This window comes from Meleagris gallopavo, chromosome 4, assembly GCF_905368555.1.
Source record: "Meleagris gallopavo chromosome 4, MGAL_WU_HG_1.1, whole genome shotgun sequence".
Taxonomy (NCBI): domain Eukaryota; kingdom Metazoa; phylum Chordata; class Aves; order Galliformes; family Phasianidae; genus Meleagris; species Meleagris gallopavo.
This window is the reverse complement of record NC_139407.1, coordinates 7,662,105-7,689,407: the sequence shown is the minus strand read 5'-3', so window position 1 is coordinate 7,689,407 and position 27,303 is coordinate 7,662,105. Positions and strand designations below refer to the sequence as shown.

Here is a 27,303-nt window from a genome sequence, read left to right as displayed (position 1 = left end):
ATTTATATTTTTCTTATGTGTTTATTGTTTAATCACAGCTAGACCTACACAGCAGTAAAATAATTTCTTTAACAAATGAATGATTTTAATTAAGTAGAATTTTGCAAGAAGGGCTAATAGCACAGCAGCTATCAGTCTACTCCAAATATTTTTTCTCTGTAAACTCTCTTGAACTATCAGCTTGTTTCCTGAAATTTATCACACAGGATAGCATTTTTTTATGATTGTCCTAACAGTATTTAAGAGATGTTATTTGTACATGAAGGATTCTTTCTCTTTTTTTCTCTTCTTTTCTTCCATTACCTTCAAACTCACCTGTTTATTCTCCAAAAATATTTTTAAATATTCACTTTTTGTTTATCTATTTTTTGACATTTAACATAGCTCAGTCAAGAAAATAATATAAAATGTATAGAATGATCAGTATGTGAAGACCATATTCCAAGAACCTAAGACATACTGCACATCAGACTCTTCAGACAGAAGCAGAAATCTCGACTGTTATTATTTTTATTCTGTGCTTCAGATCACTGGTTTGGTGTTCAGCTAGTAGAAATGACTTGAATATTTTTTTTCAATGATATCTGAAAACAAAATAGAAAAATCTTTTCTGTCTGCACTAACCCAGAGTCTTGACCATCCATTTTCCCTTTACATGTTTTGTTGACTTCACTTATGCTTGCATTCCACACATGTAAAAATAAAACAATTCCTCAAACCTAAAGACAGATGAATTCATGTGAAAAATTCACCACTTTCTTAATCTCTTCTGTTTAGATCTTTCAAGCCTCTTCCTCAATTGATCTTCCTCAATTAACACCTTTCCACTTAGCCTATTTTCCTTGTTTACTTGTTCATTTTGTTGTTGTTTTCTTTATTAATGAGGTATTAATTGACAGTCTCTGTGATGTTTTTCATGTTTAAGCATTCTTCATCTCCAGACTAGCATTGCCAAACATTAAATGAAAACAATGAACAAAGTCATTGCGGGAGTTAAACTAAAAAGAGCTAAAACATAATGAAGTCAAGCAACAGATAGACAACAAACATGATTCTTCTGTTGGGAGTACTTCATTATCACCATGTTTCTAGTCAGAACAAAGGTGTGAAAGCAGAGAAAGGAAGGTTTAACAATTTAGAATGTCATATGAGAACAACTGAGATGCTCATGCACTCATGCTCATACGCTGACGCTTTTTCTTTTTTGACTTTCTGGTAACATATGAAGCATGGACATTCACTTTTAGGGAACGACTCAGGATAGATTTACTCTGGAAACGGTCCTAACCAATCAGGAAATGGGAGTCCTTATCATGTAACTTCCCTAGTGAATCAGAGAATAAGGTGAAACACAAAAAAATGGATTTATTAAAGATAAAATTTAATTAAAAATAGAGAATATGAAATATAAGAAATAATAGAACAAAGTGCAGGTAGTAACATGAACACGGGATTAATTTTAATAAGGTGAATAAGTCTCCACTAATATGAATACTGAGGTCAGAGTCAAGCCTGAGCATTTGAATATTGTCTGTGTTTCAGACATCTTTTTCTGTGTTAGCCGCACATCAATTTGAAAACTGTTTAGTGAATAGAAAGAAACGAGAAAGGGAAGATGTGAGTTTGCATTCCATAGAGCTGAAGAGGCGTTTCTCCCTCTGTTTAATATCAGCTTCCCTTGGGATTACATCGGAGTACTGAAAGACAGCAAAAACTCAGCTCAGGTACAAAAGTGGATGACAAGTAAAACTAAGATACAAGGCATATTATGCAGATTTTTAGTGAATAGCAGTTAAAGATTTACATAAAATTTAAATAACCTTTAAAATTAGGACAGCTAGGTCATTCTAATGCATTCTGAATCACTGAGCTAATGACAATTTTATTCCAGAATGCCCTCCGACCCTGCTATTGGAAACCTAAACCCATGCAGGAAAACAGGTCTGAAGGTCTACCCTGGGAAAACTGTCTCACACATCTCTATCTACATTTCATCTGAAGACAAAATATAGTTTTTAAGTAAATATTTAAAGTGAGGAATGTCTAGAGTCCTATGTATTTCATATTACTCTTCCATCTGCGTTTAGACCAGCATTTTTCTATCCAGAGATTTGGTTTGGATGCATATTCTTTATATGCTCTAAAGAGCAAGGCCAAACAGCCATCAGATAGACAGCAGTAATTAAATTAGCAAATAATATTTGATTATCTTCAAAGTACAGTCAAGGCCCATCTGCATAGAAGGTAGTTTTAGGCTGTATAAGTGGCAAAAACAAACTTGAAACCGGATTAAGTAGCTGGGCAGGAATACTGACCACATAATAGAAGACCTAAGTCTTACACAAAGATTTTAATGATCTCAAAGAAAAGAGCATCAGAGCTTCCTATGGGGGAAGGAGAGGCTGGAGTACACAGCATTCTGGCAGATTTCTAAGGATCCACGCGTTGCTTGAGACTTTAAGATAGGGAATCCTAAAGAATATACAATCATTCCATTGTTTTCCATTTCAGACTGAAGTCTCACTCAGATTCTAGAATCCAAAGCAATGATTTTAAATCACCAAGTTTCCGTACCGTCAGAACTAGAAATGTAACTCTGTAGTACCAGCACATCTGTTCTCCCTCCTTGACTCCAATGTTTGGCAAACTCTTTTCGCAACCTTTTAATGATAAAAATGGACACAATTTTTGGTAAGATTTATATGTAATTTCAAGATTCGATTCATCTCAGGAGGACATGAAGCAAAGTCGCATCACCGAATTCTTCCCTATAGAACAAAACAGTGGCCACTGACATTCACTGGCTCTCGGCGAACATTTATGAAGACAAACAGCGGATGTGAGTGAAGGGAGAGGAGTGCTGTAGCTGAGCCGATGGCAACAGCAGGGCACCTCTGCTGGCACAGATTTTTACCAGTGCAAAAATGCATAGCTTCCAGCAATGACTATGTTAAAACTAGTATTTAGTAGCTGAGATTTTGCTCTACCAAAGTGTTACTGTACTTTTTGTATCTGTTGTAGTTTCCAGGGATATACATAGGACGAATTTCTTTTGGAGCAACCTCCATCTATGCCTCCAACCTATATAATTCTATAGGTGCATATTTTTGAAGTAATTAAAGTCGTGCACCTCACTGAGCGCAGAAGAGCGATACAGCCGCAGGACCAATCCAGGATAAGTGTTTCTCAATATTTTGGGCAGCGATTTGGAAGTAAGTGCAAAATCACTTCTGCTGAAATTTACAGCCAATGCAGCAACTGGTTGAGCACTAAATAATTATAATCAGGCCTCACATTCATCTGGAATGATCTGGATTACAATAGCTGTGTTTATTTGACTTCTGTTGGTTTTGTCTCAGCTCGAACGCAGCCAGATGCAAACTAGTCCTGATTCGAAAGGCACATGGATGCAGTCAGCCTCACAGTGTGGCTGAACTCTCAGCAGTGTTTATTAGCTTACTGAGCACACTGTCCTGCTACTCGCAAATGCACAGCTTCCATTCTGCTGCTGTCTGATGTGAGTAGAAAATATTTGTGCCCTCATTAGAAATCCCTTTATCCTTGATGGCCTGGGTTTATTCCAGTAAAGTAAGTTTTAAAAGAACAAGCTGATTTTTTTTTTTTCCTAATGAAAAATAATCCAAGTCCTGCCTATACATATTGAGGCCTGATATGTGGTTTAATAGACCAATGTCTATTGTGGATATTTTATTGGATAAACAAACTCAGGTATGAAAAAATGAAATTAAAATACAGTTTCCACATACAGCCTGGCAAGCTAAGAGATTTTTCTGTAATAAAGATAAGAAAACATGAGCAAAGTTTAAGGGATTTAAGAGTGGGTTATTGGAAACACTAATATGTTGAGTTGGAAGGGACACCTCAAGAACCATCAAGTCTACCTCCAGGCTGCACTAATGAAGCAATGACTGCTCGGGGTAGTGCCCCTCCTCCATCCCCCACCTGCTTTTCCTAGACCTGGAAGGGGATGCTGCTGCCAGGCTCTGACCTTGCATTTTTGGGGTGAGCAAGGAGTTGCTGTCACAGGGTTCTTCTGCTTTTTTTTTTTTTTTTTTTTTTTTTTAAGCTAGCACAGGTGGCTGCTTCTGTGCTCACATCCTGCGTGCTTTGGAGCTAATGCAGGGCCACTACTGGGCTTCCTTTGCTTTTACTGAAGTCTACATGGCGCTTCTGCGGCCCTGCTCCCACCTGCCTCCTTTGGAGGGAGGCTGAGGGAGTCTGGGCACTTTTAATACCTTCTGGTTCTGCTGGCAGTAGGAAACAACACAAGAGGTTGGTATTGTGTCTTCTTTTTTTTTTTTTTCTCTTCCTGTTGCAGGAAGAAGGCTGAGATGATGATCATGTTTTTTGCCTCAGTCTTCATTAGGAACTGCATTACAGCTGTCTTGATAGGGAGAACAGTTTAGAAGGTGGAACTGGAGGAGCGAGGATGCTCCTGCAGTAAGCGAATATCAGGTTCACAACTTGCCTGAGGAAATGGAACATCTGTAAGCCTGTGGGTCCCAATGAGATGCATCCTAAAGCCCTAACGGAATTTGGTGATATAGTCACCAAATGACTCTCAGTGATACCTGAAATGTCATAGTGGTCAGCTGAAGTCCCTGTTGACTGGGAAAAGGCCACGTTCTACCTTTTTTTTTTTTTTTTTTTTTTAAATTTCAGAAAAGTAGGAAAAATGACCTAGGGAACTACCAACCTGTCAGCCTCTGTGCTGGTGAAAATCATGTAACCAATCATTCTAAAGACTAGGTGAAGGCACACAGAGGAAAGAAAGGTGAGATGAAAGAACCAGCATAGCTTCACAAGGGGAAAGTCCTGCCTGATCAACCTTCTACAATGATGTAACTGCATTAGTGGACAAGGAAAGAGCATCTGTTCTCAACTGTCTGGACTTCAGTAAGGCTTTTGACAGGTTCTCCATGACATTTGTATGGTAACTATTGAGTCATGGCCTGAGCCACTGATTGATCACCTGAGGAAAGGACTGAATCAGCAGTGAGAGCACAGGTGAAGGTGATTCAGCTTGTGAATGAAAGGAGTGGAGTCTGGCCCCACTTCATGACCCCATTTAAGGGCTGACTGCCACAGGGGAAGGATCTCTTTTTGGAGATCTCTCTGCTGTGGAGTCTTTCCAGCAAACCTAGATCTTCAGATGCAGGTGAGCATTCCTTCCTTGTTTGTTTCTTTTCCCATTTTCACGGTAATAATCTTTCCAGCTGTAACAACATTTTTCCAAATTAGGAATATAGGCATTAGATGGCGGTTTGTTTGATATACAAGAAACAAGTTGCAATGCAGACCCCTAAAGTCTTGGTCAACAGATCAACATCTAGATAGAGATCAGTGATAAGTTGTGTCCCTTAGGGGTGGGTACTGAGACTCATAGACGATGGACTCAACTGAACCCTCAACATGTTTGTGGGTGACACCAAGCTGCAGTGGTGTTGATAAACCCAAGGGATGGGATGCCATCCAGAGAGACCTAGACAGGCTTGGACAGTGAGCCTAGGAGAACCTGATGAGGTTCATCAAGACCAAATGCAATGTTTTGTACCTGGGTCAAGGCAATCATTACTACCCATGGAACTGGGGGATGAAAGGATAAAAAAGCTCTGCCACAAAGGATGTGGGGGTACCGGTGGATAGGAAGCTAGACACAAACCACATGTGTGCCCTTGCAGCCTGGAAAGTCAACTGTGTCCTGGGCTGCATTGAAAGAAGTGTGGACAGCAGATGGAAGGAGGTGACCTTGTCCCTCTGCTCTGTGCTAGTGAGGCCTCACTTGGAGTTCCATGTCAAAATATGGAGTCCTCAGCATAGGAGAGTCATGGACCTGTTGGAGTGCATACAGACAAGGGTTGCAAAAGTGATCCGAGGAATGGGATGCCTCTCCTATGAGAACAGGCTGAGGGAGCCAGGGCTGTTCAGCCTGTGGAAGGCTCTAGGGAGACCTGATAGCTGCCTTTCAGTAAGTAAAAAGGGGGAAACTATAAGAAAGAAAGGCAGACTGTTTAGCAGGGTCTGATGTGATAGGCCAAGGAGAAATAGTTTCAAATTGAATGGGAGGATTTAAATGGATATTAAACTTCTACAATAAGGGTATTGAAGCACTGGAGGAGCTGGTCCAGAGACATGGTGGATGCTCCCTCACTGAAGATATATGAGGTCAGTCTGGATGTAGAGACCTGACATAACTGTAGGTGTCCCTGTTCACTGCAGGGGTGTTGGTCTAGATGACTGTTAAGGGTCTGTTCTAACTCAATCAATTCTATTCTTCCTGCAGGTCTACAGGTCTGGAATGAGGATTCAGATGGTGTGAAGCTTCTTGAGGCCCTACAAGCAGTGGTGAGCTGTGTACTTATGTACCTAGACTGCAAGTGCTGCCCTTGGGCTGAAGCTCATGGCTGAGGCAGGTGCTGGAGAGAAAAAGTATTTCTTGTGTAGGGTGCCTGTGTTGTTCCCTGAGGTGAGGCCTCATTACGGATGTCACATGGAGGCCAAGCACAACTGGTGTGCTCTTAGCAACAAGCAAGCATGTTTTTGCTGTTGTTGCTGTTGTGTTTTTGCTGCATTAGAAAGATCCCAACAAAAGGACAGGCTCCTCGATTTAACGACTTCTGTCCCAAGCCCTCACCACTCTTGCCAATTGCCCCTGTGAGTCACAATTCAGTGGCTGATAAGCTCGGGAAATCATCTTGTCTCTCTGGCCAGCCTGTGTCAACTGACTCAGCTAAACTGAGGTCAGCTTTCCTAACCTTTGATGGAATCCCTTACTAAATATTCTTGGAAGGCTAAGGACACCTGGAAAAAGGATGTTAAAATATAAAATCAACACTTTCTGGATTGTTCCCTCATTTTTTAACCATATTAACAAAGCCCAGTAAGGGCAAGTCGTTGTCTTGTTTTATTTTACAGAAGATCTCTGTGGGACCTTACTAAACACAGAAAGGCTTATAGGTGACTTTAACCATTTGTATTTTGTGACAAAAGAAATATATATATGTTGAAGATGTGATCGTGCTAGAATACCGTTTATACCTCTTGATTACATATTTTGGTTGCAGTAGTATTATGTTTTGGGTTGTTGTGGGTGTCGGTGGTAACTGATATCAGTCCTTGGATCTGTTAAACTTCACAACTGGGTTCAGAGTTTTTACAGGTCATCCTGGCTTACTAGTACTCACTGCACAGTGATGCACTTGCTTTTGACCCCTTCTTTCACCCCTTTTTATCAAACTATTATGATTTGCATATAACTCCTCCGTGGTGTTTGCAAATTCCTAACAAACTGGGAAATGAACCAAGGGACTCATTTAATATCTATTAGACGTGGTCATGAAAGAAATCTATCATGAAGCCCTTTGCACTAATGTTTTTTTTCAGTGTCACATCAGTCCATCCAAAACATGGTTGCTGGAAAGTGTCTAAGCTTTGGTAAGAGATGTGTATGTTTCCCGGAGTACCCCTCTTATGGTTAATACTGTTGCGTATCCTGCACACACTATTTTCTGAAAAGTTCTGTAGACTATAAAGATACTTGAACTTGCCAAACTAGTATTTATATCTTTCAGCATTTGAATTGCTTTGGAAATGCTCAAGTGGAAAGTTCTCAAGACGATCATCTTTGAAAACATTACATGGCAAGTCCACATATTGTCAAATTGAACTAGATATGCTTTTGGTGAGTTAACTGAAGTGTAATATTGTATGGCTATTCATAAACATCACAACCTCCACTGAAGAATTCCCATCTGGATCCTGGCTTACAGTGAGACTTGGATGGGGAAAGCAGCTGCCACAAATACCTCTATTTATTTTACTTATTTATTGTTTTTGGTTATTGTTAAATGTATGGTTATTGTCAAATGTATGGTTGTCTCTTTTTCACTTTCTACCTTTTATTCATTATGTAATATTCGTGTCACTACTCCTGAAGAATCACAGGATGCTGTCTGTGGCAAGTTGATATTCATGTGCAGTTGCAACTCTTATGTTTGTTTCTTGTATGGTTCCATGTTTTATACAATGTGTTGTATCCTCTATGTACTTTGTAACCACTTTAACTGATGATGGATTGGTGTGTGTGTGTGTGTGTGTGTGTGTGTGTGTGTAGTTGATATATTGGTATATTGATAGTTTGGGGATAATAGCAGTATGTGGGTCGTCTTTGTTCTGGTTTTGTGTTTGCTGGATCTGATTGGTGGTAACTGTTAGGGGAAGCAGGGAGTGGTGTAGTCCTGGGGGTTTTACTTTTTTTTTTTTTTAAATTATTATTACTTTGGTGGAGCTTTTTTTTTTTTTGGTGGGGGAGTAGGCTCTGTCACCTTGGTCTGGGGCAGCCATGACTGGCTGGGGGCACCCTGGGGGGGCAGAGGGAGACCCAGCTGGGGGGCTTCCTTCCCTGGGGACAGAGGGGCTGAAGGGGCCCCCCAGCTTTGGGGTGTTCATGGGGGGGGGGAGAGAGGGGAAGGAGGGGGAAGGGTGGAATGGAAGCAGCTGTGGGGAGCAGCTGGGGAGAGGAGGGGAATGAGATGGAGAGTACTCCAGCTTTGGAGGGCTCCCCTGGGATGGGTGAGTGGATACCAGATGTTGGAAGAGGCTCCTGGGTAGCGGAGGCTGCTTTGCTGTGGCAGGCTTGGTCTCAGGCTTGAAGGGGAGAGGCATGACTGGAAGGAGTTGGGTTCCATGCTCTGCAGGAGAACAGAGTTAAAGTGCTTTCTGAGCACAAGATGCTATGGAAAGATACATTCCTCTAGGACTTGAGGGGTCACCAAGTGGAATAACTCAGGTTGTCCTAGGGAGATTTTTCTTTCACCTGTACATCTGAAGATGTTGGGTTTTTTTATGTGAAATGCTCCCACAGCAGGCAGTAAGTATACATTTTGTGTTCACTACGGATATTTTGCTACATCTTCAAAGTAAATTGACTGGGATCAGTAGAAAACTGAACAAGAAAACAGCTAAGTGAGTCTAGTTAAGCCCTTTACATAGGAAGAGTTCTGTGCTCTGAGGATTCTACTGCAGTAATCCACGCTACCTGCTTGAACAAGGAGATGTGTGAATTTTGAGGAGGTAATAGAGATCAACTGTTACATTTAGGAAAAAATACTGTCAATCTGGGTTTACCAGCTCATAGTTGCATTTCAAGGATTGAGCCAGGCTGCTAACAGACTGTGGCTGTAACTCTTTTGTTGATAAACAATGTGCTATCTCAATTTGTTCATGTACCCAAAGGTCCCAAAATGTCATCTTAAATGCTGTTAACTTGTAGGGCCTCCCCTTCCAAGTACGAGAACTTAAGCCTCTGATACAGATGCTGCTAATAGCCTTGGTAAGCTAGACTTCAGTTGGAAATATATGCATGAGTGAACATCTGCTGGAATTCTAGCTGAGCGGGAAAGCACCCGGCTATGGGGATCTTACCAGGGCTCGGCTTTGGTGTCTCTAAAAACCAGTGATGGTTTGGTGGCAGCTTGCTGTCTTTGGATTCCTGTTAAAGCCCATGCATTACAGACAGGAAAACCTCAAGTAATGCTTCAGAAGTGAAGGAAGTTGGCTGCGTGGCTGCTCTCTGCTTTTTTTTTTTTTTTTTTAACCATATACTCAAAGCCCTGCTAAATCAGAGTAACAGAAAAGTAAAAAAAAAAAAAAAAAGAAATGCTTCTATGACAACCTACATTCTCATAAGAGCTCTGTGCCAAATTAAATGTGGTCATCTGTAGGTGTCTTTGTAAACAGGTAGTAGGAAGAGCTCTGAAGCAAATGAAAAGGAATATTTGCTACTGAAACTGTTCTATGTAGCTTAGCTTTCTGTGAGCTTACCAGTAAACTTTCCTATATTCATGGGTGAAAGTAATGAGACATTAATCAGTTGCCTTAAAATTCTAAGGGGAAAAAAAACTGATCTTGTTAAGGATTGTAACTCCCTAAATATATTTGCATGATTATATACCAAGTTTGTTTTCTAGTAAGCAATTAAAAGGGTTTTTCATGAGCATAAGACATATCAAAATGCCTGGTATACAGAAAAAAGATTGCCATTCTGAGAGGGTGAAAGTTAACTCTCTTACAGCTGTTGCATTTCAGGCACAGTACTCTGACAAGTAAAAGAAAGGAAATAAAAAGCATTTTAAAATATGACTATTCTAGAGAAGCTTGCAGTGATAGTGACGTATAAAAAACGTAAATCTCAAAGAGGAAAAAATACTGAGGAAGGCAGTGTGCATGTACAGAATCAAGTCACTTGATACTGAAGTTCTTTCCCAGTCTGCCATTTGACATGTTTTGAGTTCTTTTTACCTTGCTGGCAGTTTTTGCAGTGGACTCTTCTGCAATGGTACTAGAAAGCAGTTTATACCCAAGAGCCACAACCTGAGCCCCAATATAGTCATTTTGCCACATCCTGTGACCAGAAACAGCATTCAAAAAATATTTTTTTTCAGTTTGACTGCATAACACAGTTACTCAAGTTAAGCCACCCTGCATGTTTCATGCTACAATTTTCTTATTTCCCTAATGTCTCTCAAATTCTTAAAATAGTCTGCAGAACATAAAATTATTTAAATTGGGAGAAGGGTTGAACAGGGTAAAGCTCCTGTTTAAAAGAAAGTCAATGACAAGCTGGAAGAACCTCATGAAGCTTGATAAAGGAAAAGGCAGAGCCTTGTATCTTAGATGCAATATTCTCACATACCTGCACTGTCTGGTTGGTGGTGGAGGAAGAAAGCCATAGCTGGGGGCGACTGGAATTTAAACTGGATTTGGCCCTGAGCAATCTCACTTGCTGCTGAAGTGGCATCTGATTTCAAGGTTGACTTCTTTGAGCAGAATGATGGATCGGATAACTTCACAATCTCTTTCTGGGGAAGAAAAAAATTCTTTGCTGCAGCAGAGTTTCTTTCAGTGGCGTATGTGGAGAAAAAAAGCAACAGTAGTGCTCAACATTTAGTTAAGTAAGTGCACAAATGAGGTATATATTTTCCCTTAAAAAACAAAAAGCTATCTTATGCTTTAAAAGGAAATTGTTGTCTACCCATTTCATTAGTTTCTGATCTCCTAAAACTGCATCCCCAAAGAGCAACCTCCTTCTATGATTAGCTCTCAAATGGCAAGAGTATGCAGTACATTGCTCTTTCTCAACTGTAAGTTTTATCACTACTCCTTCCTGAGTTTGCTACTGAAAATGGACAGCTTGTGAAATACTTCCAACTGTCTAGCTTCTGACAGTTCTTCCTACAAAAACCTGAGTTATCCGAGAATGGTCTGCTTGTAGCTGTCACAGCTAACTATTGCTCCACAACCTTCGCTTCTAAAGAAAAGTCCCTTGGGAATCACAGAATAGCGATAACATTAACCAAAAACTAAATCCATCTTGTGGTAGATGAAGTAAAAACAGAACAAAATGCTTCTTGTCACAACTATGAATTTGCAATGATTTTCCAGTTTTTTTCTAATGAATGACAAGACCTCTGCAACTGTTAGACAAGTTTATGTTTCTTTCAGGAAAATGCAGATAAATGCGGGATGTGGATCTAAGCAACCTCATCTAGCTGTAGGTGTCCCTGTTCATGGCATGTACTTTCCATTCAGGTTTGCTTACACCATGTTCTCCATCTGTTTTTAAAGTATTTCAACTACAGTAACCTAAGGGTTTTTATGTACAGACTCCTTTTCTCAAGATTCTGAGGTGAAGTTTCTCCAGTGTCACAATAAGAAATTATGTTTGTTTATATAATGCACTTTCAAAATACCTTCCTTGCATATACTGCCCATATACTAATTAGGAAAATGTTCTTTATAACCACGTATTTAAATCAACGGTATTTAATTAGATATTATTGCTGAATAAAGGATTGGTTCCTTTTATCAGAATATGAGACTCGCACGAGACTCAGTAAGAAAATACCTTTGGATTCTGGCAATGCTAGATACCAGTTGATCCAATGACTTGAGGCCAGAGAAGCCCAAAAGATTCTTCTTTCTCATTTTGTTTTAGTTGTAAATGACAGAGCTTAAGATGGATACTTTTTCAGACAAATATGTGTTGGCTTCAGAGGAAAGTTTTTTTTTTTTTTTTTTTTTTTAAATGAGATACGATGAAAGTTCTGTGTTGTCATGCTTTCTCTAAAGGTCCTTTTTCTGCACAGCCACTGTGCTGAAAATACCTTTGCCATGAGGAAAGTTAAGCAATGCCAGGGTAATCCACTAGTAGATTGACCAATTTCCACCCTAAACGTAACCTATTTTTAAGAGTTGCTTCCTGCAACATCTGATGCACAGACTCAGATGAATGATCCAAATCCCTTATTATAAGTTCTCACATCACTTATATACCTCCACAAGTTTTCCTTATTTTGCTTTCCCATCCATCTTTACAACTTTTCCATCCACCATTACACGTCAACAGAGTATTCTACAACCGCTCCTTTAATTGTTCATGAAGGCGTTTATCCAATCAGAGCTGTTCTTTCTTCTTCTAGAGATGTCCTTGGTTCTCATACTGTATATCTTGCACCGCAGCTGCTGCTGTGAACAGTGTTTTGTGGTGTTTTTTTTTTTTTTTTGTATTCCCACAGCTTCCAGCTGTAGTGCAATAAATACCGTTCCACAACTATTTAGAAGCATACCAGTTGTCACTGAGCCCTGCACTTCCCCCTTCTTCCCGTCTAGATGAGGGAAAGAACTGCAAAAAAAAAAAAAAACAAACAAATTGGAACTTATGGGTTGAGATATATATATACATATACAGAGATAGAGGAACTGTTAATAGTTAGGACAGTATACATATTTGAATGCATATATATGAATGTATGTAACAACCGATGCACAGCTAACTAACTCCCCAGCAAACAGAAGAGAGAGAGTGGCGTTAATCTCACTTTAACATTATTTCTGCATGATGTCATATGGTATGGAATACAATTTGGCCAGATCAAGTCAGCTGTCCCCATTCCATTCCCCCTCAGCTCCTTGGGCTCTTTGCTGAGAACAGCCTTGGCTCTCTGTACAACACTGCCCAGGAGCAACTATAAACACATCAGTGTGTTGTCAACATTGTTTTTCTCCTAGAACCAAAACATGGTATCATACCAGGCACTCTGAAAAAAAATAATTCTGTCCTAGCTGAGACTAAGAAAATGCCTTTTGCTTATTTGGAATTAAAACCAATTAGCTTGATAGGCGAGATAACATTTTTCATGTTCTTAATCGACAAAAATTGTTCCAGAAGTATTATTTTTAAAAAAAGTTCCTGTTGTTTTAATTAAGATAAATAATTATAATTAAAAAAAAAAAAAAAACAGAAAATTAAAGTCTTCTAATTTACACATTCAGCAATTTACAGAAAAAAAAAAAAAAAACAACCAACAAACACTAATTAGTATAAAATAAGAATCATTTCTACAGAACAAAGACTAAGGATTTCATTTTGTATATCACAGAATAATAAAGTGGTTGGAAGGGAACTCAAGCATCATCACGCTCCAACCCCCCTGCCAAGATCATGCTAAAGAGCATGTCCTGAGACAGTCATCCAAATTGTAGTCTACGATTTTATTACACAGTGATCATTTAAAGCTTTCATTACTTCAGTCTCATCCTGCAGTGCAGGAGACCACAAACCTAAAGTCTCCATTCATAGCCATCCATTCACTTAGCATTTCTGTTTTTTTTTCCTCAAATCTGTGCATTAAAGAAATGCTAAGTGGAAAAATAAAATTACAAGAACAATGGCAAACAGACTGGTGTTGCAACATTTCATGCCAAGATGAAGCCTAATACAGAAAAATAGAATCAGAAGTCTGAATTTGTACTTTGAACTTTTACAAAATTAAGTGCTAGAGAAATACAGAGAAAAATTGAAAATGAATTTGTGCATATTTACCCAAGGTGACGGATATGCAAGTCATCATGGAATTATTTTTTTTTATTGTTACCCTCGTATTTTCAAGGAAAATCAAGAGATAGTCACTTCTTTCCAGAAGGAAAATAAGATTAGTTCCATCCAATTGTGATCTTTCACTAGCTTATCTTCTCATGAAATTTATGTATAGTTATCTAAATAACATGATAAGTATCCAATTGTATCCAATACAATAAGCACTGTGCACATCATCCTCATGCCACCAAAATGATAATCATTACAGAGAACTTACTTGTGGTGCTCTGTATTCCCACAGTGGAAATGTAACAACTGCATAAATCAAAAACAGGCTTTATTTAAAGCTGCAGCTTCTTCAAAAAGTGAAGTTGCATTGAGGTACTCAGAAAACCAAAGCAGCTGTATAACTAATGGTTCCCTCATAAGCTGCGAATGGAAAGTAAAAAAAATAATATAAGTACTCGGTGTTAGTATTCAGAATGTCACTTCACAGGTTCACAGCCATTATTTGATCTACATAATTATACCAAATATTTCAGTTAAATAAAAATAATTAAATAAGAAAATGATCCAAATCTAACTTCAGGAAAAAAAAATTGGCTACAGTTAGAAAATATTTTTGCACTACTATCTTTAATGTATAACTATGGAAATATGATTTCATCTAAAAATAACATAATTTTGCCTAAAAATAGAAATCTAACATATGCTTCCATTATTTAAAAATACCTTATTTTTTAGATAATATGACAGAGATAAATTATTCGTTGAAGTTAACATGCTCTACTTCTCTGTCTATTTTGAGTGCAAGTGATGCTGCTGAAAAAAAAGTACTATTTTGGCTTTTCTTACTGTATCAGTTCTCTGGTCCACTTTACTACTAAGCTGTGGAAAGAGCTGTACCAGCAAAGCAGCAAGGGGGGTAAGAAGCAGTAGTTAGAGATAAGGATATTTGAGATAGTATTGCCTTCAAAGAAATGCATGTGGAACCCTCTTCAGGGGAAGCAGTCAGTCCTCAGAAAGAGTCCGTGCTCCTGATCTAAACTAGACAGCTGTTAATAAGCTCCAATGCATAGGCTGCCCTATGACCTTTCTGCCTACAAAAGCGCTTTGGCCATGACCGCTTTCACCCTTCATCTGATGCCTAAAAAACAAACCTTAGAAGATGTGTAAAAAGAGTTACTTGCTTCTGAACGTGCTTTAAAAGCTATCCTTCAGAGGAGATTGAGTTTATTTTGTAATCTCCTTATAGCAGCTGAGCAATAGAAATTGTACTGCACAGCAGACCAGAGTAAGTGTCTCATTTTAAACTGTTTGAAACATGATAAAAATTATGTTGGTTGCTCAAGAAGTAATAACATCTATGCATTTCCATGAACACTCCATTCAGATCAAAGACCACAATAACGCTATTTGATAAGAGAGAATTATCCACTACGAAACACTGATTTTCAACATGGTTGCCACCATTAGCCATTTACTTTCACCAGTGATGAATGAGAGCCTACGTGTCATGCTCATAAAAGTCTGCACAAACAGAGGTGACCTGCTGTCACTGCTGCTGATATGTACCACCTGCCACTTGACTTGCGTGCATCCACTGCTTGGTTTCAGAGGTAAGCCAGTATGGATGAGTATCAGTAGATGCATTTTTCCCATGTTGAGGAATTCCACAACACTCTTTAGTTTTGCACGCACTTCCAGTCAGAAGTCTCACAGAATTTTGTGAGACTGCCCCTCTGTTGCCAGCTGTCTCATGGCTATAAGATGTAATGGAACACTGGCAAGAAATTTCATCCTCTACTGCCAGACCACCAACATCTACCTCTGACATTGTGGGTCAAAACAATAAAATAGAAGGCATTACTTTAGAATACTTAGCATTGAGACACCCATTCCTTACAAAAATGAAAGGTTATGATGTTGTCAGTGACATTTGATTATTTGTTATTCAACTTTACTTTTCATTAATGGATGGATTTGTTAGCTTCTACTTCTCAGCGTTAGCCTCAAGAACTCAATGCTAGAAAATCTCCAATTACCCTTTAAAAGATTTATAAATATTTTAGTGATCTAATCAAAGTAAAGGAACAATGGAATATGATTCAGGTTATAAAAAGACCCAATGAACAGCAGGACTATCTTTGCACAATCTATTTTTGAGTAATTTTGAATAGGAGTGAATTCCTTAATTTCAGTCTGTTTGAGAATAATTTATGAGCCGAATAAGAGCAAATATTCTTGAATGTTATTGTTTCCCCCTTCTAATAAAGGTTACAAAAAAAATTGGAATATATATCCTCTTCTAAGCCTGAGTTTCTCTTTGAGAAAAATTTGACACAATCTGGATGACCAGTTGTCTTCTTTAAAAACAATGGCTTTTACAGAAACCGGGACAACTGAAAGCAAAAGAGTGAGGGAGAGGAAAGCATATGCTAAGAACTTTTTGAAAGAAAATTTAACTTGTACCTTGTAAAGAAGAGCAGATGATGTATTTTAGTTACCACTTACTTCAAGATAATATATATTTCCACTGATTTTACTTGCATTTCAGTTTTTTAAATGGTAATTGCCTACTTATCCTGTTCTTATCAGCTAATCAGGAGTAATTATTACATTTCTAATCAACGAACAATAACTACTGTGTCTTGTTTTGCTAATTAAATGCTCTTTAGAAGAATATATAACTTGAAATGATAACATTTCTTTTTCTTGGCTACCAAGTTGACATAACTTTGTTATCATTATTCTGCCTCTATAAGGCAGTGAATGCAAAGCTCCTAAGAAGATTATGTATAACACCTTATATCTACCATAAAAGGGCTCAGCTGAAGCTTATGTTATTGTTAAATGCTTGTACAAGGAATCTGTAACAAAGTTTCATTTATAATACAGAAAGAGTTCCAGCATGGGACCAAGGGGAGGAAATAAGGTGATTTTTCACCTTATGATACGCTGGGGATCTTATTTTGGGCTAACTTCCAGATTACACCATCTTTAATGAGATCCCAGGGAAAATAACCTATCAATTCCACAGACTCTTTTCAGTATGCAAAGGTGACAATTAATGTGAATCATCAGCTTCTCCAGGTCCACAGAAATACAAAGGAATTTCAGTAACATGAGAAGCTGGACCAGACAAACGCGGATCAGGAGACCCCTACTGCCACTATTTTATTGCACAAACTGTGACCCTGCTGCCACGGTGCAGAGGATAAGGAGCAGCAATAAAGTGAGATATTATTCTGGAATATGCTTACAGAAGGAAGCTATCTCACCTACCTCAAAGCAGAGTGGAAAAAGAGGTGGCAATGCCGTGTGTAGAACCCGAGAATGACACAGTTAGACATCCTGTTCTGACACACACCAGGTTTTTAACCGTGGTTCTGACATGAATTCAGCATTGCTTAGTTCTCAGATTTAATAAATCTACATGTAATGAGAAACTGATTAGATCCAACCACATTTTACTGTACTGTAATTTTGTTTAGTTTACTAAGACATGCACATAACTTGTAGGTAAGGTAACGCCTTGTTAGAAAAAACAAGAAACTGGAATCCACGATAACTCAGCTGAAGTTTGGGTAGTTTCTCTGTTTAAGCATGTATGGTTAAAGGTCCACAGTTGCATTAGTTATTTCAGAGTTATTAAAGAAGTACTCACTTTGGAATCATTCCACAGCAGTGTCACTTATGCAAGCTCACGAACCCATACAATGAATGTGAGCTCATCCTGTTGATACAAAAAAAAAAAAAAAAAAAAAAAAAAAAAAGAAAAAAAAAAAAGAGGGGGTCAATAGAAATTTGAGAGTCCACAAAGCATAAATTAAGAGCTACAGAATGAAAAATTCAGGTTATTCATTTATTTTTCCCCCCAGTCAGTTATTATTAATGATATAAAAGTGTAGGAGTGAAATGTTTATCTTAGTCTTATCATTTTTGAGAAAAAAAACCAAACATCTTTAATACATTCAAAGGTTGTTTTTCAATGAAGATGATATTTCTGTGGAAAAGAAAGAGACAAGGACATTTCTTTCTTACAGAATTTTCTACAAATATGCGAATCACAACAGAAAAAACTGCCTAAGAAATATCTTCAGCACAAGGTTGAAAAGATTTAAATCCTGTGATGTAGCATAATAAATAAAATCCTTTTTTTCCAGAAAAAAAAAGCTGCTCTGCATGACCTTTGTCAAATCAGAATGTTTTCTGCTCATAATAAAATATTGGTATTGTCTCTGAGAGGCCACACCTTGCATAAGCAGCGACCTTCAGTTCTCTCCCATCGGCCCGAAAAGCGTAGGCATTCCTCTGAACACATCAATACCTTTTCTGATGTTCTGAAATGACTTCTTGTTTTCTCAAGCAAGATTTGAAGGTAATGCACTGCAGTTCTTAATATTTGCAAATCCCATGAATTTATTTGGCCCTTATGCTTTGAATGTCACAGCTATTTCATTTGGTAAGTTATTTTAAAAAGGGAGACATTTTTGCAATCAAAAATAATGTGGTACCTTTTGACCTCTTCTACGATGCTCGCGTAGCTCAAGTCCTGGCACCATACAGAGGTTATTTCTGTCTATTTATGTACCAGTTTTGCCATGTAAGGGTGGCTATTTATTTGAAAGTTATATGCAATCTTTGGAATCTATCCAAACTGTAGTAGTTGCAATTGATCGTATGCCAATAGGACTGTTGTATGTATTTTACTTACATCCTTGGTCTTGAATGGTTGTTGCTCCATTTGAACAACTGAGGGGTTTTTGTTTGTTTGTTTGTTATCTATCTATAAAGGCAGAAGAGCACTGAGACTGTTTCTGAAGAAAGGAAAATAAATCCAGGATACCTCTAGTAACTAGCACAGAATTAACTTGTAATACTTAATAAAGCTTGTATGGCTAACCGTTATGCTGAATTAGAAACAGCTGATTTGAGTATGCAGAAACTTCACAAAAAAATCTATGGGAAATGGTATGTGCTCAAGAGAGTATTTAAAACAGTTTTTTAATTAACACTTCACTTGCCAATTATTTGAAACTAAGTAGGATTAAAAATACAAATGATGAAATAGAAAGATGGAGAAGCAACTTTGAGCTAAATGGGTATAAAACCAGAACAAATAAAGTGAAGTTTCCTAATGTGATGGTATAGCATATTTATATGAATAAAGTAGATTAAATTATCACTATCTAGACATTTTATGTTTATGCAAGGAAAGCCAAAAACCACTGAAAAACTACAACTTAAACCAGGTGTACTAGAACACCTAATGTAGCTGGTTTTGAAGATTCTCATTAGAAGAGGAAAGCATTTCTAGTGTTCCTGAGCAGATTTTAAGTTGTTGCAGAATCTCTTATTAAATTCAACACCATTTAAGTAGCAGGATTTCTTCAAATTATTTGACATTTTTCTTTAAAAACAAAATAAACAAAAAAAAAACAACAAACCAGTCAGATAAAAGTCACCAGGGCTTATTAATACACAGTGAATGAAGCATTAGTGATCTCGAGGTGTGTGGGTCTGGCAAAGAGTAGAGTCAGGACCCTGAACTCTGGAAGAGCAAACTTCAGGCTGTTCAAGGAATTGTTGGATGAGATCTCCTGAGAAGCTGTTCTTAGAGACAAAGGAGTGGAAGAAACTGGCTACACTTTAAGGATGCCTTTCTGAGAGTGCAAGAGCTCTGTGTTCCTCAGAATAAGAAAGTAGGCAGGGGAGGCAGGAAGCCGGCATGGCTAGGCAAGGACCTGCTGGCTAGACTGAAGGAAGAGATTGTACCAGCTGTTGAAACAAGGGCATGTCACCTGGGGACAAGATAGGGATGCTGTCTGGACTTGCAGAGGGCAAAATGGGAAAGCCAAGACACAGGTGGAACTGAACATTGTGAGGGATGTTAAAAACAAGAAGGGATTCTATAGGTAAGTTGGCCAGAAGAGGCAGGACAAAAAGAGCATACCTCCTTTGGTAAGTGAGAAAGGAGAACCAGTTACAACAGATATGGAGAAGGCTGAGGTACTAAGCCTTCGTCTTCACCGGCAATCAGGATTTACCTGTCTCTCACATCCCTAAGCTTGCACCTCCGAGCCTCTAGGTGGGAACTGGGGGAGTAATTCCTCTTCCCTTCCTCCCCAGCTGTAAGGGCAGACATAGTCTGAGATCGCCTCATCAGACTGAATGTATACAAGTCTATGGGGCTGGTTGACATGCATGCCAGGGTCCTAAAGGAGCTGGTGACATGGTTGCTGAGCCACTCTCCATTATATATGAAAAGTTGTGGATGATGGGCACAGTTCCCAGGGACTCAAAAGAAAGGAAACATCACTTCCATTTCATGCCAATAAATGTTTGATTAAGTGGGCAATGCAGCTGAATAGAAGTAATATTAATAGATATAATATGAATAAATATCAATTTCCCCACTTGTTCTAGTAAGGAGTGGCTTACTAACACAAAGCTAGAAAACTGTGCAAATAGATAACATCAAAACAATATTCATAAAAATTGGATTCAAAATGCCCAGAAGAGCTCTTTTTCATACTCAGGGTATCTGCATTAGAATACAACATGCAGAGGCAGAATTGGGAAGCTGAGGGAAAAATTGCTGTTAGAGGTGAAAATAAGCTATCTCTAGTTCTATACTGAAATTCAAACCATTTGGGGTCTAAGTCCTTAGGCAATTTTCTACACAGAAATTGATTTAATGCTGTTATTATTTTTCCCTCAAATTGATTAAATAAGACTGTGGAAGACATTATACATTTAAATACTCCTATCATTTATGGAAAAAATCAGATAATACTGAACTCCCTCAGATCTGGTTCTTAGTTGCTACAGAACAAAATTTTTGGCCCCTTCACCGTAGTGCTAACTGTTCACTTCTATTCACAAATACAGTACCACCAGTAGCAGATATCTTATTGCCTGATTCAAGCTACGGCAGGGGAGATTCAAGCTGGACATTAGGAAGTATTACTTTTCAGAAAGGGTAGTCAGGCACTGGAATGGACTGCCCAGGGAGGTGGTGGAATTGCCGACCCTGGGGGTGTTCAAGGAAAGACTGGATGTTTTGTTGAGGAACATGGTTTAGTGGGAGCTATTGGTAATAGGTGAACGGTTGGACTAGATGATCTTTTAGGTCTTTTCCAACCTTGGTGATTCTATGATTCTACGATTCTATGAGAGTAGCAGTAAATACAAAGCATGGTGCCTCTTTAAAAATTATCCCATTCAAAAAGAACTTGTTGTCAAAGAAAAATCATAACGTACTGGTAACTGAGTAAGATATAAGTACAACACATTGAACAAAATCTTCATTGCAGCAAAATAAAATACTGGCATGGACTTGAAAGAAAGATGGATGGAGATTTTTTAAAGCAATCACTGCTAGAACAAGCTAAGCATGTCCATGTAATTGTCACTTATCGCAAATACGGCCATGCTAATTCATACCTACATCAGAGATTCTCCAAACCAAGTTAAATTAAAACCAGAGCAATACTGTTTATTTCTGAACCAGCACCACTTCAACCCATCCTGAATATAAATCTTAAGCCTTCGTAGTTAAGCATACTGTTTCTTCAGCTGAAGGTAAAGAGTACTCTAGGAGCAATAGTAAACCCATCTATTTCAGTGGTTTGCAGACATTCCACGCTGTCTTAAAACACATTTTTCAAAAAGAATCCAAGTAACTGGCGGTATGAGTAATCCACTGGGGGGGGGGGGGGGGGGGGGGGAAGATAAAATGCCTTAAAAAGCTTGTTTGTAACTTTGTCTTGTTTCTCAACTCATCCTGGATTTAAAAGGGCAGAGCAATCTGAAAAAGTGAGAAAGAAACAAATCAACTGGGAAGTAAATGGATGTCACAGAATGGCATAGTTTGTTTGTTAATTGCTTAACAGTAAGAGGTCGTAAATCTAATAAATATATATAATTGACTTATTTAATATGCAAATTTAATTTAAATTTAAAATTTAATATGCAAAAAATTAGGCCCAAAGGGCTGCTAAGCCATTTATTTGTGACTTAGAGATTTATAAGAATTTTCTGTTATTCAGTCCAGCGCCACTTGCTTACCATTTCACTAGAATTTATAAGATATCCAGTAATACCAGTAGAAATTATATAAGGGTATTTAAGGACGATGTTTGTGCAAATAAAAGGGTTATTGTCCTTCCTGAACAGAAACTTTGTTTCAGCGGTATAGTATGCAAGTACATATATTTGCTAAGTATAGAGATATTGGTATCAACTGAAAATGGTTTAAAAACTAGTGTGATTTTGACCGATCAGTTACGGATACCCCCACAAGCATAAGAGCGCAGGTACCTTCTTGTTTATATACTTTATTCCCACCTCCTCTTCCCCATTTTACATAGTTGAATTTCCCTAAATACAAACACAAAAAATGTCTCAACTTCTCTTTATCCTCATCACTTTTCTTTATATTTTACTGAGTTTTGTTATGCTATATCTACACTGTTACATTTTACCGTACTGCTTTAAGGTGGATAGGATCTGTACACAGCGTTCAAACTGAGGTCAAGTGGCAGATGCATATATAATGGCTAACAATGCTCTCCACTTCCTTCTCTTTTTTTTTTTTTTAATAAAATATTTGGGGTTTGAATACAGAAGAAATAGAAGCTAAATATTGTAGAATTCTAACACTACTCAGTAATAAGGTTCTCACTGTAAGAGTTAATTCCGTATATATATATATATTACCATACGTGCTATGTTGCAATGATTTTTCTTCCCGTGTTCATCACACTATGTGTATTGATATGGAATTTAATCTGCTAGTTTACCACCAATCCCTGAAATTTTTTTTTTTTTTTTTTTTTTTTGTATCTTTTTGGCCATTACCCTCGTCTTTGTTATGGTGAATAACCTACCAAACTGTATAACTTCACCATTCATTCTCTTTCTCACTTCACTGATGAATACATCTCTGTGGAACCCTACAGTGATCTTTCAGCACAAAAACTGACCGCTTATTCCTCCTTTCCGTGCTGTGAGCTGTTTCTGTGCACAGGAAATGTACAGAATAGGAGGCTTCTCTAACTACTTCCAACTTTGAAAAATTATTTCACCTAACTTATAATTATTTCTAATACATAAATGATATTTTAATGATATAAATATATTCCTAGGAAGAGACCCAGCAATTATCCTTTTGAAAACTAACAATTTCTTTTCTTATTAGAAGTAATTTAAGTTTGCCCTCTGTTGCACCTTGACATTTTTGCTCAGCTTCTATTTTTTACATATGTGAATCGCTGGCTTTTTCAATAGCAAACTGTCACGGATGCGTATATTTTGAAAAGAGGCAGTTTCAGTACTATTACACTTACACATTCACCCTGAGGCACAACTGTCCTAATATACAATTTTCATCCTGCAATTTAACAAGAGTTAACTTGTTTCTTTCTCCTTCCTGTAACTGTCATAGGATTTTCAGTGTGCGTTGAATAACATGAGCCCTTTCCTGTTCCCATGGAAATCAATAGTAACACTTCTTACCCATTAAACTCTATCAGAGAAAAAATGAGCTCTAAGTAATTAGGACCTTCTTTTGTTTGGTCAGAGGTTCATTTGAAATCCAAAGAACTCTTAGTCAGGAAAACACAGAGAGGTCTGCAGTGAGCTAAAATGTTTACATAACAGAAATAAAGGACAAACACCCTCTGCCCCACTTTGCAGGACCCACGCTACTCCTGTTCCTCCACAGTGCTGTGCTACATCATAAGTGCAGTAGCACAATGCTGTGTGTGTTTACCAAAGGACTAATCAGAGATTCTGAGGAAAATTACAGAAATTCAGCCTTTAAATGGGCTGTCATAATCTCTTAGTAAGCATAATAGGATATGCTTAGTTCAAATAAAAATACGGAGAAGGTTTCTTTATTTTCCCTAAAAATCCCCAAGTTTTGAAAGACATACAAAAGCTAAACATCACACGTGGTATTAATCATATATAATGCTGTATCTACAACTTTTTTATTTAATAGAAGGAAGAAAAAATTTGCCAGATTTCCTGTAACTGAAAAGTGCAGAATTTTCAGAATCAACGCAGTAGCGATTAGGGAGCAGATAGTAACATAAAAGCACAATAGACTTCACAAAATGAAAAGACTGACTCCTCAAAAATATGTCATTCAAATACCAACCACACCCAGACCATTCAGGAACTAAAAGACAACTGTTGCAATAAGCGTTTTAGGATTACTGCAACTTCCCTGAATGGCATATGCTTTCAGATTTCAAAAAGTATCGTTAACAAATGCCAGAGGTCATTGAAGCTTTGTAGAAAATCCCAACTACATTGCCTTCTTGCTGTGAGCAAAAGATGCACTGCTATTAGTGAACTGTAGGTGCACCACAGGTAACTGTGTGTGTTTAGAAACTGGTCAGTTTTTATAGTTTTTAATGTCTTTCAACTCTAAATAATGAGCTCACCCAATATCATTCTCTGAATAACCAGTTAACATAGTCTTCTTTAATGTAACATTCCCTTATCGTGAATCTTATTCTAGACTTCAGCACAAACAGATATAAGGTATATTTCATAAAACATTAAACACAGTACTATGCACATGCTTTGCTGAAGTTATAAACTGAAAATTGGTTTACTGTAGTGCATTTGATACTTGACTTAACAAGTACCTATAAAAGACAGAAGAAAGCAGGCATGTACCAATTTGACACTCTACCTGACACCAGACAGAAGATTTAATTATTACTGTCACGATTTTGCAGATCTACTTTGTTCTCACTTACTCAATTTTAATATTACCAGCCTCACAAAGTTCAACAAGGCCATGTGCAAGGACCTTCACTTGGGTCAGGGCAATGCCAAGCATGGATACAGGCTAGACAGAGAACGGCCTGAAAGCAGCTCTGAGAAGAAGGATTTGAGGCTGTTGGTAGATGAAACACCAACCCAACATGAGCAGAAAATGTGCATTTGCAGTCTGGAAGACCAACAAGATAGAGAAAAAGAAAGGAGTATATCTTAGTATGACTTTTCAATTCTCTAGTTATCATAATATTTTTACAATAGTAAGAGACAATGCAACTGACTAGCAAAAAGCAAAATAACTAGATATTATTGCCACCTACATATTTCACAGATCTTTGCTATTCTGTTGGTTGTCAACACATGGACAACAACCTACAGTGGTGCTCTCAGATAAAATTTCATTTTTATTCTGTTTAGATTCATTTTTAGCAAAAAAAAAAAAAAAGCTATGAAAATTCACCTACTCACAGAATTTATAATACTGTATGGAAAGATACTTCCAAAACATTTAAAACAACAACAACAACAACAACAACAACAACAACAAGGGAGAACAGAATACCAGAAAAGCTGCCTGTATTTGACTAGGATGAAATATGATTGAATAATGATTGTATATATTGTATGTGTGCATTAGATCTAATAATTAAACTTTGGTTCAGAATATATGTACATATAGTTAACACACCTAAGAATCCACTCTAAGAAGCTCTAATGAACTTTAAGCTATTAGTAAGGGATGGGACATAGTACAGTGAATTGAATATAATCTTTAGAATTGGTATCGTTAAGTGCCTACGTAAGAAGATTTCTGGACTTGAATGATATCAAGAAGAAACACAATAAGCATGTATCTGTAATTATTTTGAAACTAGCAATGTAGAAAAGCAAGAAAATATCTGCTGTGATTTTACTATTGTAAGCCTGTTTTCTGTGTTAATACTATCGTAAAATAAAAACAGCAGTATGAACAAATAAAACAATGCAAATAGTATAAATCAATGGAATTTTGTCAATAACTTCAGTGAGACTGACTTCAACAAGAAGTTGCAATACTAATCTGGAAGATAACACAAAGATTTTCATATGACTCTTATCGAGATCCCGAAGTAAAATAAGCTCAGATTTTTTTTGGTTTTTATGGAAACCACTGTACATATCAAACTTACATACTACTGAATGAGAATATTCCTATTGTCAGGAGCTTTATATATAGAAGATGAGACGTATCATCTACTTGACATTTCATTAGCATCCCAGAGTATGCAAAAAGAAGGAAATCCAGTCTCAGAGTGCTTCATAAAAAAGCTTTATATTTTCTTTATCTTAATTTTTATTATTTTTTATTTAAACTAAAGTAAAGCCTGTAGGCATCTAACTTTGAAAAGGTATGAAAAGTTTCAGTACAACAAATATAAAAGAAATGCCTTCCAGTTTTGTTTTATTTCTAGGTAAAGGTAGGTAAACGTCAAGAAATCTCTTTAATTTTATATTCTAAAAAAGAATGATTTATGGGGAAGAGAAATCAAATTACTTACCTATATTTGGAGGTTTTTGAAGGTAGTTCCCAGTTTCCCTAAAGGTGGCACTGAAAGATCTGTAATGATTCACCAGTTTGTAGTACAAAGTCAGGAGGTGGGAACTCCATTTATTATTCAACTCTATTAAGAAAAGAAAGATGATGAAGAAAATTAAACATAGGACACATGGAGAATAAAAAAAAAAAAAAAAAAAAAAAGCATCCTTTTTCTCACCTGTCAGAAATCCCCATAACTTTCAAATAAGAAAAATGTGTGAGCTAAGCAAGAAGAAGAAAAACTGTGTTCACAGAAGATGACTTTTTAAAATTATGATGCCATTGCTGTGAATTCTTGGTTTCTTGTACACGAAGATATTGGTGTCTGAAAGAATCAGCAACGTGTCAGTATGGTTTGGCTTGTAAATACAGGTATATATCTGACCATTTATATATCTCAATGACTACCAAAATTACAAGGGCTGCTCCAAAAGTAATGCCTCCTGTTATATTATGCTGGTCTACAATGGAGGCAGATGCTGGTGTATAGCACTAGAGGTTGAATCTTCCAGACAATCTTGCATTACATTTGTTGCTGTATGAAAATGGCAAAGATGGCAGAAGAGAGGCAGCCTGACAGAACACTGTCTAACATGAAAGTGCAGATGAAGTGCAAGCGTGCTCCATGAAGAAAAAAATGGCACCCACTGATATTCATCGACAATTGTTGAACATTGCTGGAGACCAAATAGTGGATGTGAGCACAGTGAGAAGATGAGTGATGCATTTCAGCAGCGATAACAGTGTCAGTGGGTGACCTCTTCCAGTGCAGATTTTTTAATGAGCACAGCATGCAGGCTCTTATTCATTGCTGATGAAGATGCATGTTGAAAAAAGTGTATTGTAGCTGAGAATTTGCTCTACCAAATAGTGTTACTGTGCTCTTCTTGTCTTTTGTAGTTCCTAAGGAAATAAATAGGATGCATTACTTTCAGAACAACTCACATATCTTTGGGTTTAGCATTCTAACTGATCTGGTATTGCAAACTAATGTTTCATGCTTTCAGTGGAAACAGCTTCAGTTCATATG

General features: G+C 37.6%; 1 protein-coding gene across 3 annotated transcripts in view; it reads right to left on the bottom strand.

The window, feature by feature from the left end:
- LOC104910521 (uncharacterized) overlaps nt 1-27,303 on the bottom strand; it is a 118,432-nt gene that overhangs the window by 6,360 nt on the left and 84,769 nt on the right. For 2 of the 3 annotated variants that reach the window (XR_014882819.1, XM_085222081.1), the window contains 9 exons: nt 26,452-27,176; nt 26,236-26,358; nt 17,565-17,633; nt 14,175-14,326; nt 12,355-12,703; nt 10,715-10,880; nt 8,605-8,711; nt 2,575-2,660; nt 1,361-1,697 (listed from right to left, as the gene is read on the bottom strand). Coding sequence is in view for 1 of the 3 variants with exons in the window: in XM_085222081.1 (XP_085078207.1) it covers nt 1,669-1,697; nt 2,575-2,660; nt 8,605-8,711; nt 10,715-10,819 (327 nt within the window). In the remaining 2 variants the exon portion in view is untranslated. Of the gene's footprint in view, nt 1-1,360; nt 1,698-2,574; nt 2,661-8,604; nt 8,712-10,714; nt 10,881-12,354; nt 12,704-14,174; nt 14,327-17,564; nt 17,634-26,235; nt 26,359-26,451; nt 27,177-27,303 lie in introns of those variants that run through there. The other variant, XR_014882818.1, reaches the window with a different exon arrangement.